Source organism: Diceros bicornis, chromosome 8 (genome assembly GCF_020826845.1).
Source record: "Diceros bicornis minor isolate mBicDic1 chromosome 8, mDicBic1.mat.cur, whole genome shotgun sequence".
Classification (NCBI taxonomy): domain Eukaryota; kingdom Metazoa; phylum Chordata; class Mammalia; order Perissodactyla; family Rhinocerotidae; genus Diceros; species Diceros bicornis.
The window spans coordinates 37,804,395-37,821,390 of record NC_080747.1 but is presented as its reverse complement, the minus strand read 5'-3'; the positions used below and the strand labels follow the sequence as shown (position 1 = coordinate 37,821,390).

Below are 16,996 nucleotides of genomic sequence, written 5' to 3'. Positions count from 1 at the left end.
TATAAATTAATTTGAGAATGACATATTAACAATATTGTTTAATAGCCAAAATATTTACTTTGCCTTTATTTTTTTCTGTTCTTGTATTCTTCATTTTTAAACTTCTTTACATAAGGCTTATACCTTCCCTGTTATATTTCCTCTCAATCATTTTATATGTTGTGTCTCAATCATTTTATAGGTTGTGTTGTCATTGTGAAAGGAATCAATTTTTTTTCTGTTTTTGTTTATGATGTATTAATAAAATCAGAAAGATACTGTGTTTTTAAAACTAATTTTGTATTAGGTTAGCTACAACAATTAATTCTCTTAAGGCCAATAGTAATAGTTTTTAGTTGTTTACCTTCTTGATTCACTATAATTTTACCTGCAAACAGCAAGATGAGCTCTAATATTCTTTCCAGTTATTCATTTATTCAGTGAATATTTTTTTATTGGACGCCTACTACTTGTCAGGTATTGGACATCACTTTGAATCAGGGAGCTTAGAGAGGGTCATAAATAAATAAAGTAGTTAATTAAGATGCAATGAGATCAACTTCCTGGTAGAGTTAAGGACTGAAGAGTTTGGAAACACATATCGGAGCACACCTCCTTAATATTTTAGGCTTGGCTCCCCTCTCCCTCCTCATATTTCCAAAGCATTCCTCTCTATGTGTGTTAAGTGATGGGTCCCCTATTCCTTTGTGCTAATGAAATAATCACAGAATTGAGCGGACTATCATTTCACCTGTCTAAAACTCTGAAAGTGCAAATCTGTAACTCTATCTGTCACTCTTTTTTTACAAAATTATTTTGTTGAGGTCATAATGGTTTATAACAGCGTGTAATTTTAGGTGTACATTATTATTTATCAGTTTCTGTGTAGACTGCATCATGCTTACCACTAATAGTCTAATTTTTATCTGTCACCATACATATGTGCCCCTTTACCCCTTTCGCCCACCTCCCTAACCCTCTTCCCCTCTGGTAACCACTAATCTGTTCTTTTATCCATGTGTTTGTTTATCTTCCACATACAAGTGAAAATGTTTTGCATGCAGAATTTGTCTTTCTGTCTGGCTTATTTCACTTAACATAATGCCCTCAAGGTCCATCCATGTTGCTGCAAATGGGATGATTTTGACTTTTTTATGGCTGAGCAGTGTTCCATTGTATATATATATACCACATCTTCTTATATCCAATAAGGGGTTGATTTTGAAATATATAAATAGCTCATACAGCTCATCAACAACAAAAAAAACCCAAACAAAAAACGGGTAGAAGATATGAACAGATATCTTTCCAAAGAAGATATGCAGATACAAACAGGCACATGAAAAGATGTTCAACATCACTAATTATTAGGGAAATGCAAATCAAAACAACAATGAAATATCACCTCACACCTGTCAGAATGGCTATAATTACCAAGACAAAAATAACAAATGTTGGAGAGGATGTGGAGAAAAGGCAACCGTCATACACTGCTGGTGGAAATGCAAACTGGTGCAGCTACTGTGCAAAACAGTATGGAGATTTCTCAAAAAATATCTTTCACTCTTTTACTTATGTTGCTTCCCTACCAACTTTTATGAGCAATAAAAATGTTTCAGAACTACAGCCCTAGAAAGGAATTTTTGTACAAAAGAATTTAGCAGCTCGAACATAAAGGCAAAAAGAAAGTAAAAAAATTTGTTTTTGTTTACATTTCTTATTTACTTTTATTTCCTTCGACTTCCAGATCTAAAATCAGTGCTTATACCTAATTTTTAAAAGCTAGCTCTTGTAGGCTTTGACATTGGGATATCTTCTACTCAAAAACATTAGAACAAATATGTTTCTTTCCTGAAACTTGTCACTTGACTACAATGTTTATAGAAACATATCTAATGTTTATAAATAAACATTATTTAATTTGTCATGAGCAATAGATCACAGATGAGACCTGGCTTTGGAGTTCTATCTGCTCTTTCTTAACAGATTAATGAAAGAGTTTTCACCAGGTGTCAGAATCAGGATATTTGCAGTCACCTTTATATGAACTATATAAAGGATGACTATATAATTTATCATTCAAATTAAGTCATCTTGCAAGTAAAAGAGGGTGCTGTTAATAATAATTCCAGGAATACAGGTGTAAACCAGGCCATCCTGAGCAAACCTCAATGAGTGTTTGCCCTATGTATGAAAAATAGTTTATATTTAATTGATTGACTTGCTATGGGTCTAGCGCAGATGCAGTGCTGGTCTGGAGGGCTGGCAGCTGAACTGTCACTCAACTATATTCCTATGGCAGGAGAACTGAGTGGCAAATTTTCAGGGCTGCCACAGTCGTTTTCTTGGCAGAATATAAAGCTCTGCTGCTCTCTATAAAGGGCTCTATTTAATTATTTATTTTTTATGATTAGAAATTTATTTCAGAGTACTGTCTCGTGTATAGGAAAATGCAGTTCATTTTTAGGTAGACATTAATATCAAATTAACTCCTTTTGATGTATTTGTATTACAAAATTATACAGAAATATTGTAGTATACTGTTAATATACAGAACAAGTTAAATTTCTGTAGCTCCACTTAGTGTATTCATTATGCTTCTTAGTGTATTCATTATGCTGCTTTCCTGTTAAATCTGAAGCCATTTTATACATCAGTTTTGATAAAAGCAAATTGTTATATATTATTTTTTATATAACATTAAATTAAGAAAATAATTTCATATATTTACAGACTTCACAACCATCATTTGAATGGATGCATCCATTACATCATATGGATATATCATAATTTACTTAAACGTACTCTTGTTGTTTAAAACTTGACTACCATGGATAATACTGTGATAAGTATCTTTGCATATGATGGTTTTCTGTATCATTTGCTTGATTAGTTTCCTCCTTTATTAGAAAATAAGATCATCTAGATCAGGAATATAATTTTATTTGTCTTTATATTTTCAGCACTTAGCACATTTGTAGTACATGATATTGCCTCTAGAAATGAATTAAAGCATTGGATTGGAGATTGAACACACGTTAGAAAGTCTTTTTCATCAGTGAGAGTGTGTGTGATTCCTTGAGATTATTATTCTAACTTCTCAGACCTAAAGGCAGAGACTAAGCATCCTACCCATGCACAATCCAAATGCACTTCAAATTACTTACCGTAAGTGTCACTGTGTTCTTATGAATTAGAAAACTCAGAATCCACCCTGAGTTGTTTAATAAAGATAAAGGAAACTTCAAAGGATCCTTTGAGAGAAAATGAGTCTTCAAACTAAATTGATCTATTTTAAATCCTGGCTCTATTATTTAATATTGTGTGTCCTGGAAATTCTATGAACCAATTTTTTCACCTATAAAATAAGAATATTAATATTAATTTCATGGGGTTATTCTGAATTAAATGACATAATATGTGGAAGGAACCTAGCACACAGTTCCTGCAACATGGTAGGCACTTGATGGTGCATTTTAGGTGCTCACTGGCTGATAATAACAATAAAAACATCAATTGTTAAAGTAAACAATTAGTAAAATTATATATTCAGGAATCTAAATATATTTCCACTAATGATAAATTTATGCTTATTCAAATTATTTAAAAGAAGTACTTGAGCATGAGTCTAGAAATTCTCAGAGTATTATGTAAAAAAAAATCTTACTTGTTTTCCCCAAATGAATAGTCACTCAACATATATAAATGTTACAAAAACTTCCCAGCCTACAAAAGATATTGAAACATCAGTTATGTTATATGACCTATTTTTAAAATTATGACAATTACTTTTAATCACCCAAATAATACCAATATGATATTCACTGTAATTAATGAATATTCTGAAAGTAATTTAGAAAGCTTGGAAGGAAAATGTAGAGAAATTAACTATAATGAAGTTTCCTTTCTGTTATTGCCAAAAATGAGGAAAGATAGCTTTGTAATATCATTGAGGCCGATTTTCATATTACCTCTGAGCTAGCTGGGAAAAGGGGACTATAAATCACTATGAGCGTGTTTCTTGGATTACCAGGATGTTGCTACAGCAAAAATTAGAAAAAAAACCTTTATTTTTTCTGGGAACTTCCATTTGACTAGTCACATTTTAAAGAAAGATAAACTGCTTATATGTGCAATGGCCTGCCTCTATCCACTAGATGTTTCATTCTATAAAACTGGGATTTAAAGCTAAATGGATGCCCTAAAATTTGGGTTGTTGACATATCTCGGCTGTTCTAATTACATAAGAAAACTTTCCTGGAGAACACATCAGCAGAGATTCTTAATACTTCAATATTTTCAATGTTTTAGTTTCTGAGTGAATGTTATATATGCATATATTTTATTGAGAGAAAATAATAGGAAATTATTTAAAGGAAGTCATATGACTATACCAGTGGTGTATACTTTTTGAAGTTAAATACAGCAAAACAGTTAATATATAAGCACTTCATTAAAAATCTAACTAAATATACCCTAGTAGTTCACATAGGGATAAAAGGTGTGTACTATGGTAATAAACTACCCCCAAAATCTCAGTGACTTTCAACACTAAATGTTTATTTCTCGCTCAGGCTACATGTACATTGTAGGTCAACTGTACTCTGTCCACGCTGCCTTCACTTTGAGAGTGAGGTCATTGAGTAGCCTCTGTCTGAGTATGGCTGGTTCTGACAGAAGGACAAGAGAGAGATGGTGAACTGTGTGCACCGACATTAAATCTTCTGCTCAGTAGTGACACATGTCACATATATTCCATTAGCAAGAGCAAATCACAGGACCACACTTGAATTCAATAGGACAAGGATTTATAATCCTCTTACAGGAAAGAGCATTTCAGGTCACGTGACCAAATTAGAAGTCAGTGGAGTGAAAAGTACATTCTCTTAACAGAAAGGAAAGGAGAAATATTAAGAATAATAATGCATCCCATTATCTGTTGATAACAACTATCAATAGAATTATTATGAAGATGAAATGAGGTAATGAATACTTTAAAGGTTAAGTTTTAATTTGCAATGTTAATTTATACTCATTACTGATAAAGAGGGTAGATGTTAACTAAACATTGTGGTAATCATTTCACTATATATACATATATCAAATTATGTTGTACACCTTAAATTTATACAATGTTCTATGTCAATTACACCTCAAGAAAACTGGAATAAAAATTTTTAAAGAAAGATAAAGAGGATGGGAGCTGCGTTAGCTAAACTGTTTAGGTCCAAAGCAAAAGAGATCTGCATGGATAGTGAAGAAAGATCTACTAAAGATATAAACTTGCATATTTACTGCTGGAGGGAAGCCTCTCTCTGAAATATGTGTAAATAACTAATATATTATAGATTCACCTGATTTTACCAATGTAAGTGGTAAAAAAGGGTCTTTTGAACCTTTTTCACTGGAAGACTAAGATTACTAAAGAAGGGTGTGTTAAGTCTAGGATGACCTTACTCAAATGAAGATGGGGTTACTTATGGGTAATGAAGGAAGAGTAATTTGTTACTGTTGATGAATTGTAGATGAATGTCTATATTACTGCATTTTTTACCACAATTCAGAAGTAAGTTAAATCTTTATGCCTGTTAAAGACACAGGTGTAGCAAGGAGCATTACCTGGGGAGTCAGGATTTGATTCTCAGTTTTGCTAATAAAAAAGTTTGTGCTTTGGTTGGTTCTCTACTGTCTTTAGTTTTCTCATTTACAAAGTAAAAGCAGTAGGTTATTTGATCTCTAAAGACTCACTTCTAGTCCTGAAATCTGATAGTCATTCACCCCTCCAAAAAAAGTGTATGTGGAGAGTGAGTCACTCATTCATGCTTTGACGGTAAGACAATCTTTGACAAAGTTCTTGGAATAAGATGAATAGGTTCTTCTGACCTAAAAGGAAGAAGCATAGATGTGTTCAATAATTTTTCCTTTTTCGTCAAACCTTTCTTCATTCATCTTTGTGCAGATTGTGTACAGCACAAATCTAGGGCACCATACACATTTTCAGTGTGTAATCTCTATGGCCTTTAATGACACTTGTGGGAGTAGCCAAGATTTATTTTATTATTTTAATATTGTGTTATATTTCTTATACTGAATTCTTAATTTTTGAGTATTATTATATAAGGACAGTTAATATGATGAAGGCATTAGTCTTAATGTAAGATGTTTCTAATGGTTTTTATTTTCACTCCTACTACTCCCTAAAAATATTATACTAATTATAATAATCTTAAACTATTTTTTTAAATACAAAATTTGGTTGAACTTTCTATCATCCACTTTTTTTTTAAATTATTTAGCATTGATAAAGCAGATGATGAAGATGATGAGGATTTAACAGTGAACAAAACTTGGGTCTTGGCACCAAAGATTCATGAAGGAGATATAACACAAATTCTCAACTCATTACTTCGAGGCTATGACAATAAACTTCGCCCAGATATAGGAGGTAAGTTTGAATTATCATTCTGAGATTTTGGTGACTATGAAAACCATGTCTACTGATGTTATTTTAATCATATATCTCATGTTCCTTGAGTGTCTGATGTATGTCAGAAACTCCTGGGTTTGACAATTATTGCTTGGAATGGCGCTGTCTTTGAGAAAGTCACAGTCTGATGTGCAAAGAAAGACATATAAACATTTTTTTTTTTTTTTTTTTTGGGAGGAGATCAGCCCTGAGCTAACATCTGCCAATCCTCCTCTTTTTTTTTTTTGCCGAGGAAGACGGCCCTGGGCTAACATCTGTGCCCATCTTCCTCCACTTTACATGGGACGCCTCCACAGCATGGCTTACCAAGCAGTGCGTCGGTGCGCGCCCGGGATCCGAACCAGCGAACCCCGCGCCGCCGCAGCGGAGCGCGCGCACTTAACCACTTGCGCCACCAGGCCGGCCCCCATATAAACATTTTTGATGTAATTATTTTACAATTTCTACAACAAAGGATACAACAGCAAAGTTTTGATAAAACTGCCTGAAAAGCGGAGAGATATTTTATAAAAGAAAATATTTGAAAGATAAGTAGGAGTTCTAATTTTGTGCCAATGCCACACTATTTTAGTTAATGTACAATTATAAGCGTTGATAGTATATTTAGTGGTGGTAATCCTACTTGTTCTTCTTTGTCGAGACTGTTATTCTCAGTCCTTTGTATTTACGTATAAATTTTATAACAATTTAAATTCTGAGTCCCGCCCATGACTCTTTAAAACGAAAGAATATAAATCAGCAAAGATTTTTATTGTAATTGCATTAATCTATGGTCAATATAGGGAAACTGAAACTTTTGTGATACTGAATTTTTATAACACCAAATTCATGAGCAAGGTATAATCCTCTATTTATTTATTTATCTCCCCAAAGCCCCAGTATATAATTGTATATTCTAGTTATAAGTCTTTCTAGCTCTACGTGAGCCACCGCCACAGCATGGCTACTGACAGACGAGTGGTGTGGTTCCGTGACCGGAACTCAACCCAGGCTGCCTAAGCAGAGTACGCTGAACTTTAACCACTAGGCCATCAGGGCTGGCTCTGTATATTTATTTTTTAATTAATGTTTCCTGTGAAGAAGTGTTGTGTATATTTTACTAGATTTAATTCTATGTATCTGGAGTTTTTGATTCAAGTGTAAATAGATTTTTTAAAAATTTATTTTCTAATTTTGTATTAGCAGTATATAGAGAGAAAACAAATATTTTGCATATTTACTCTGTCCTCGGGAGCTTTGCTAAATTTGTTTACCAATTTCAATTATTTATTGTTATATTCTTCTAGATTTTCTACAAAGATAGAGAGTAATGACTATTACAAATAATGACTACTTTCAAATAGCATATTTTGCAAATAATGAATATTGTACTTCATTTCCAAAATTATATACTTTTTTATGCCATGTTGCGCTGGCTAGGACTAGAGTACAAGCTTCAATAGTCTTGGCTTGTTCCTGACATCAGATATAGCAATCCATATTTCGCTATTAGTTATGATATTTGCTGTAGGCTTCTTTTTTTAAGACACTCTTTATTTCCTTTCTCTTGTTATTTTGCTAGGGTTCCTTTTTCCTCCCCAGTGTTTCAAATAATTTCTGTGCATCTATTGAAACAACCATATTGATCGTATTTTACCCTTTATTCTACTTACCATTTGTTCTATTAGTAATTTTGACTGATTTTATAAACTTAAACCAAATTTGCATTTCTGTAATAAATGCCACTTGGTTGTGATATGGTAACCTTTAAAAAATACCACTCGACTCAATTTGATAATATTTTGTTTTGAAATTTTGCATCTATGTTCATGAAGGACATTAGCCAGTTATTTTACTTTCTGTAATGTCTTTTTCAGTTTTGGAATCAAGATCATGCTAGCATTGACAAATGAATTATGCTTTCCATCTCTTTTCATCTCTGGAAGAGTTTATCTAAAATGGATGCTATTTCTTCCTTAAATATTTGGAAGAATTATTTGCTAAAGTGATGTTGGCCTAGAGTTTGCTTTTTGGGAAGAATTTCAACAGTTTAATTACTTTAATATTCAGTTGCTATAAGTTGAACTTTTTAAGAAATTTAAATTTTCAAATTTACTACTGTTAAATTGTTGCACAGTATCTTTTGTGATATTTTTAATGATTTTAGGATCTGAGGGTTTCTTCCCCTTTGCCATTCCTGATATTAGTAATCTGTTCTTTCATTTATGAATCAATCTCAAAAGACTTTTTCAATTTTATTAATATTGTCACAAAATAAAATTTTGGCTTTGTCAATTTTCTCCATCGAAAAATTATCTTAAATTTCGTTGTTTTACAATCTTGGTTTGTTATGTTAATCTATTTTCCTTGCATTAAATTTGCCGTTTTCCTAGATTGTTTTAGTTGTTTAATTTCAAAATAAAACTTAGACTTAATAAAATAGTATCCATATGTGGAATTCCCATAGACCCTTTAAGCTTAATGTTAACATTTCACATAACCATAGAACACTTATCTCAATCAAGACATTCATATTGATACAATGCTATTAACTAATCTGTGAACTTTATTCAGATTATGGCAGGTGCCTCATTAGTGTCCTTTTTTTCTGGTTCATAACCCAACGAAGGTCATACATTGCATTTTGTTCTCATGTCTCCTTATTCTCCTCCAATCTGGTATAATTTCTCAGTTTTTCTGTTTGTTTCATGAACTTGATAATTTTAAAGAGTCCTGGCTAGTAGAATACCCCTCAATTTGTCTGATATTTTCATTGTTAGGCTGAGTTTATGCATTTTTGCCAAGAATACCAGAGAAGTGATATTTTACCCTGTCAGAGTGTTCTATCAGGAGGTATGTGATGTTAATATATCTTATTACTGATGATGTTAACTTTGATCACTTGGTTAGGTGTGGTTTCTTCGAGGCTTCTCCACTGTAAAGTTATTATTTTTCCCTTTTTGATTAATAAATACATTGTGAGGACTTACTGTCCTGGGGAGAAACTATGCAAATGTTTCTCAGCATACATTTGTCCATAATCAAGTCTGCATCAATAATCCTTACCAGCAACAGTATTACTGTGCTGTTTGCCAAATGTTGACTCAATAGTATCATCATTTCTTCTACATGTATTAATTGTACTTCTACCATAAGGAAGATCTGTGACTTCTCCATTTATTGTCTATTCATTTACTTATTTACTCAGTGTAGACTTAAAGATACGTTTTATTTTATAGTTTATAACTCATTACTGTAATTATTTATTTTGTTGCGTAAAATAGAAATCTGGCCACTGGAAACTCCTATAATTTGGCTTCTGTGTTTTTTCACGTCCTCATTATTTTCTGACCATATCCTTACTTTTAAGCACATAAAATATTCCAGGCTCATCTTAATCCAGCAATGGAATTCACCATTTCTCCTAGGAGCCCTGGTTCCTCTTTTTGTAGAGTGGTATTTAGAAACTAAGATCTGGGCACTGGGTGTATTCATTAATAGTGAGTGTCATTACTTCTTGACTCTTTCAGTGGATAATGGTAGAAATATATGTTCTACACACATATTCCAGGCATCTGCATCTCTATATCTATCCCTTTGTACATGTATTATAAACTGGGTGTTCAAACTGATAGCTCTGATTCCAATCCAAACACCATGGGGTTCATTCTAGACTTTCCCCTTTTTCTAATTTGTAGCTACTTTTTCCAACAGTAAGACACCTGGCTCTCATTTATCCATAATGTATTTTCTTATTTGTTCAATTGCAGTAAATACATAAAGTAGTTGTAGAATTTTAACACATCTATGAAAACAAATTAACTAGAATAAAATATTTATGTATATTTATTTTTGTCTTGAGCTTTATAATATATCATCAAAATACTGTTGCCCAAAGTTACTTAGATTAGTTATTTCCTTCTCTACTCCTGTCAGTGTGGTTATATATTCACTTTTAATTCAGTTTTGTTCAAGTGTTACTGGTTGTATTCCACTTTGAGTTTACTTCTAGTAATTTGTATGGTTTTATTTTTTATATTTAATTCCCTCATCCATTTGGAGTTCATTCCTGTGTATGGTGTGAAGTATGAGTCTAATTTTTATCTTTTTTGAATGGCTTTTCTGTTGACTCAGCATCATTTATTAAAAAGTCAATTTTTGCCTCTGTTCTTTGAGATGTCAACTTTATAATTTATTACATTTTCTTATATATTTTGGTTATTTCTGACCATTCTGTTCCATTCTCTCGTCTGTTTTTCTATTTATTTACCACCACAATATATTGGTAGTAGAGATTCCACAGTATATTAAGACTAAAACATTTAGTATTAATATCTTGTAAGGCTAGTTCCACCTTATATTTTCATTTTCTTTTGTTTTTTCTTTTCAGTTTTGCTGACTATTCTTGCATGTTTTTAAAAAATATACATGAGCTTTATTATCAACAAGTTTAGCTCCAAAAAAAAAGACTTGTTGATATTTTTATTGATATTGTGTTAAATTTGTAATATAACTTTGGGAGAACTAACATCTTTATAATATTGAGTCATCTATTGTGGGAATGTGGGCTGTCTTTCCCATTCTTCATGTTTATTTTGTATCTTTTGGGAATAATTTAAAGATTTACTCATATAGATTTTTCATATTTCTTAAATTGTATCTTAAGTATTTATTTTTTTCTACTGTAAATGGTATTTTCTCAACCATAATTTCTTCTGATTATTGGTTTTATATATCAATGTTATTGACTTATGATTGCTCATTTTGTATCCTACTACCTTCCTGATTTTTTATTGTTAGTTTAAGCATTGATTATCTGAATTTTCAAAATATGCTATCATATCATATACAAAGAAATGATTTTATTTTTTTTCTTTACCAATGCATATGTAGCTAATTGATGTTTCTTATCTAATAGCATTCACTAAATGTCTAGTATAATTGAATAATAGTGGAGATAGTGGGTAACTTTGCCTTATTCTAAATCTTAGTGAAAATGACTCTAGTGATTCTTCATATGTATGTTCAAGTTAAGAAATTATCCCTCAATTTTCTTGATTTTGTTTTTAAGTCAAGAATTGGTGTTGAAATTTGTCAAAGGCTTTTTTAGCCTTTTTGGAAATAATTATGAGTTTTTTCCTCCTTAGATCTATTAATATGGTATATAATATTAATTGAAACAATTTGGACCTGGAATAAAGCCCTCTTGGTCATGATATACTATATACTTAATGAGGTGTTGGATTTTGTTTGCTAATATATTATTTAGTATTTTGCATTGGTATTCATGAGTGATATTCATCTTCCATTTTATTTTTGAGTACTGTCTTCACCTTTTTTAAATATCCTTTTTATATTTGTTTCATGAAAGAGAGTTTTTCTTCATTCTCAAAGTTCTAGAAATTCATTGAGCATTAGCATCATCTGGCTCGGGGAGATTTGGTGGAATTCCATTGTAAAACTATCCAGGTCCTATGCTTTTGGAGAGTAGTTAATTACTTTGTTTTCTTATGGAAATTGATCTGTTTGTGCTTTCTACTCTAACAGGGTGAATTTTGGTAATCTGTATTTGCCCAGGAAAAATACCCATTTTATCTAGGTTTTCAGAGTCTTTGCAAAGAAGTCTTCAAAGTAGCCTGTTAGGATTTTAGAAAATTTCTTCTGTTTCAATGTTTACTTCCTCTTTATTTCCTATTTTATATATTGTATTACTACTTCCTTTTTTTGATCAAGAAAATTACGGATAGTTGTTTTTATATTTTGTTAATCCCTCCCCAAAACCCAGGATTTACATTTGTTAATGTCCTACTCTTTTTTTATTAACTACCTCATACTTTCCACTTTGTCTTTATTATAACTTTTATTGTATTTCATTTTGTTTTACTTTTTTATTCTTTTTGTAGTTTTTGAACTGGGAATTTAATTATTTCTTTTCACTTTTTAATTTTTAGTGTCTTACTATCTGTTTTCTTTCTTCTCCTGTAGATTTTGCATTATAAAGGTAGCAGCGTTGTTATTTGGTGTGTAACTGTTTTGTGTTATATCTTCGTAATGACTTATGGCTTTAAACATTAAAACAGAGAACTTACTTGTCAATTTAAAGCTTTTTTACTTATGTCATATTTCATCTGCTATCAGGATTGCCACCTCTGTTTTCTTATTGTTTCCATTTGCCTGGTATTTTTTTGTCCTTCCCATTAATTTTTGCCTCTCTGAATCACTTTAACTGTTTCCTGTACGCAGCATATCATTAGATCTTGCTTTGCAAGCCAAAATGAAAATATTTTTTTCTTTTAATACATAAGTTAATTCCCTTATATTTATAGATATGACTGATAGCTTTGTTCTCAACTCTGTCATAATATTTTAGTTATCTTTGCTGTGTTTCTGTAAGAGATATGGATTCGTTGTACTTTAACTGTAATACTTTTAGTATTTTGGAAGTTTTTTGTTTTTGTTCTAGTTTACTTTTACATTTTTAATTTGCTTAATGGCCTTAGTCCCTTTTTTTTAAGCTTTTGCTCTTTTGATTATCAGTTGTTATCGGTATCACTTAGCTCCTACCTATTGTCCCTCTCCTTTGCTCTGTTATTTTCAGTTAGCAATGTTTTGCTTTGCAAGAGCATGTAACAGTTGTAAATTAGTTTCACTCCCTTGTCTCAGTCTTTGCTTTATTATTTCATCTGCATCAATATATTTAAAATGCTCACCATAAGTCTTTTTTGCTGAAGTTTTCCCAGTCATCTCCTATACTAGTAGGTTTTTTAAGAGGTTTTTATATGTTGAAAACTTTTTTTCCATTGACTTGATGCTCAAAGGACAGATTGGCTGGATATAAAACCCTTGGTTCGGGCTTTCTTTCACTGAGTTTTCTTTTTTGTTAGGCTATTTCAAAGTTGACTTGCTTTGTGTATCATTTTTTAGAAATCTGATGCCAGTCCAGTTCTTTTGCTCTTGTAATTTATTTCATCTTTTTTTCCTGGAGGCCTTTTGGATTTCTCTTTATCTTTTACTTGAACACTTTTACTATGTTATGTCTTAGAGTTGTTCATTTTGGGTAACCTTTTTTCCAGGTAACTGATATGTCTTTTTAGAAGCAATTTCAGGTTTTCTTTCATCTCTGAAAATTGCATTATAGTGTTGAATATTGGTTCTCTTCCATTGTTTTGGTTTTCTTTTTCATGGGTTGCAATTACCAGGTATGCTTATCATATTTTGCCTGCCTTCTATTTGTGGAACTTTCTCTCTGAATTCTCTCTTTATCTCATTTATATTCTCTTGATTTATTTTCCCTATTATCCATTTTTTTTAGTTTATTTATTCTTGGTCCTCTTGTAGTTTTGTTTTTCTTCCATTTCTTTCCTAAGATCAATCAATTTTCTAGTCATGTCTTCCTTTTTGTTTTTTTCATATGTGTATTGGGGGGAGGGCATTTCTTAGTTTCTGAATTTCTGATTCAAGGGGATTTTTCTTATCCCCAAATGGTTTTTTGAATACATTTAACTATTTGGAGTATTGTCTTACAATTTTTTTGAGGGGATTTTCCACAGTTGATTTGTGTTGGATCTTGATTTCTTATTTCTGCAACAGCTTTATATGAATCTCTTCTTTCCTTCTTTCCTATTTCTTTTGTGGTTTGTGGGAGTTTTTCAAGATTTTTAGTTCATTGATGTTCTCTTATGTCATTATAGCAAAGCCCAGCTACTTTGATGGATTTATTGTTGCGAGTGGTATATATTTGTTTTGTGCTGGGGGAGGGATTGTATGATTTTCAATTTATTGGCTCTCTTTTCTTGCAGAAGCATGAAATTTCTCCCCTTGCTTCTTCTTCCCTTTGCCACCCAATTTCCAAAGTTCTCTTCTCTTTTCCTTTTTGACATTTTTCTCTGCTCCAAAACTAATTACTTTGAAGATTACTCTTTCACATCACATATACCTGTAACTCCCTTTCCTGTTAGTTCTTGTTCTTGTTCTAGGACACATTTTAAAATATTTTCAAATTTATGGTACACTCATTCTCTCTAGTTGTCCTTTTAGATCTACATTAGATAGCTTACTCCCTTCTCTCTTCCCACAGTTTATCTTAGTCTGCTTTGCTCACCACAAAGTCTTGCATTAGAACTGAGATGAGATAGAGCTTGAGAGATTTCTAGCTAGGATTTGGTGGTTTTTGCTGTTTGTTTTTCTTTAACAGTCGTTTTGAAATTTGAGCATTCTCTGTCTTCAAGCTGTGCTGAGGGCATAGTTTTTGTGAGCTTCTATTTTTTCCTTTTCATTGTTCTATACTTTTTAGAGAAAGTATTGGGAGATGAGGACATAGGAAATGTATATAAGTCTCCTCTAAGCATTGCTTTTGCCTTATACAATTTATTCCATTGTAATTACTTCTTGGACACATGGATTAATTAAATGAATAATGCTTAATTTAAAAAATTAGGCTTGTTCTAGATATATCTTTGTTATTGATACCTAGCTTAATTCTATTTTGCTCAGAGAATATTCTCAAGTTAACTTTATTATTTTTGTTGCTCAAATAATCTATATATATACTGAAAGAGGTATGTTAAAAAATATGTAACTGCAACCATTTATTTATTTACTTATTTATTTTTTTAATTCCTGTCGGTTTTTGCTTTATACATATTGAAACTGTTTTAGGTACATACATATTTAGGATCATTATAACTTTCTCTTTAATAGTAGTTAATACTTGGATTTCTCTTATTATTAAGTCTGACAATCTTTTTCTTTTAAATGGAGTGGTTTTATTTTTTAAATAATTACTTAAGGTAATTATTGTATATATTGCTTTAAATCTACTGCTTTTATATTTGTTTTGTTTTTCTAATCTGTTTAATCTGTTCTATATAGATTTTATTTTTCCTCTATTCTTTTTTCTCTTAGATTCATCGTTATAGTTTTATTTTATATTTATATTATTAAATACACAATTATTTATCATTTTTAGTGATTTAATTATGCATTCTTACTTTATTAGCTTTATTCATAAACCAGTAACTTTATCACAGTTCAAGGATGTTACAAGCCATTTACTGCATAAACCCTAGACCTTTTTTTGCTATGATATCCATGCATTTTCATTCTATATTTTGAAATACCAAAAGACACCATTACTATTGTTCCAAAGTGTTTAAAAACAATTAACTTATTACCCCATCTGGTATTCTTTCCTTTCTTCAATACTATATTTCCATTTAGAAACACATTTCTTTTGGGGCAAGTTTCATGGCAATAAATTATTTAAGTTTTAACATGAAAATATTTTTGCCTTGTCTTCATTTTTGAATGGTATTTTCGATGGATAACAAAACCCAGGATGGCTATTTCCTTTCCAAACTTTATAAACATCACTCCATTTTCTTCCAACTTCTATTACCTCTGTTGAAAAGTCACTTTTCAACATTAATGTTGATATGTTAAAGGTAAAATATCTTTTATCTATTACTGTTTTTAGATTTTCTTTGTCTTTGGTCTTCTGCAGTTTTAGATACCAACCCTAGACTTTTTTTCATTTTTGCTATGCATTTGGGGGAGTTCACAGAGCTTCTTGAATCTATGTATTGAAATCTTTAATTGCTTTTGGAAAATTCTTGGCCAATATTTCTTTAAACATTTTTTCTATCTCAAGTTCTCTGTGACTCTAGTTGCAGATATGTTTGACATTTTCACCATGTCCATTAAATCTCATAGACTGTTCTATAACTTTCAGTATTTCTCTCTTTGTGTTTCAATCTATTCTTTATTATTGACCTTCTTTCCAGTTTAATAATTCTCACTTATAGTGTTTGCACCTGATTTTTAAATTTATTTCAAATGTTTTATCAAATTTGCCACCTTTTCATCTATTTACTTAGACACGGTAATGATAGTTATTTTAACGTCTGTGTATAACAACCACAATATCTTGATTAGTTGTGTGACTTTTTAAAAAATTTTCTTCTTCATTTTTTCTCTTGGTTTAAGGTGATTTCCCTCTGTTTCATTTAATTGTGTTGATTTTTTTTATTGAATGCCAGTAGAGTATATTAAAAATAATGGAGATTCTAGATGATGTTATTTCCCTACAGAGTGGATTTAATTTTGTTTTGGTAGTCAGGTTCAGTAAGTAAACTCACCTTCATTTGGCCAAAACCAATGTATTTCCTTTTATAAAACTTTCCTTTGTCTTAGGGCATGGCCATTTGAAGTGTCTCAACTGATAGCCTGATAGGAACCCCTCTCCTTGGTGGCCCTAGACATTTCTGAAATAACTGAAATCTCTACATACTATCATTGATGCTTAGCAACCGATTTATATTTGGTTTCTCAGCATCACACTGTCCATATGCACAATTTAGGAATTAGTAAAGGCCTTGAGAGGAAGTTGAATGTAGAATGTCTGATTAAACTCTCAGTGGTTTCCTTTATTCAAAGGAAGTCCTAGCTGTCTTGACAGCCCTTAACTCCAGTTTTTATCTCTCCAGCCCAATGAGAAAATTGCAAGTTCTAAGCCTCCGTGTTTTGTTTGGTCACTATTTCTGTGCGGTGAAA

The 16,996-nt window shown here is 31.5% G+C and overlaps 1 protein-coding gene across 1 annotated transcript in view; it reads left to right on the top strand.

Moving 5' to 3' along the window:
• GABRG1 (gamma-aminobutyric acid type A receptor subunit gamma1) overlaps positions 1 to 16,996 on the top strand; it is a 71,486-nt gene that overhangs the window by 9,475 nt on the left and 45,015 nt on the right. Inside the window, exon 2 of the mRNA XM_058546381.1 lies at positions 6,276 to 6,424. Coding sequence (XP_058402364.1) covers positions 6,276 to 6,424 — 149 coding nt within the window. The remainder of the gene's footprint in view (positions 1 to 6,275; positions 6,425 to 16,996) is intronic.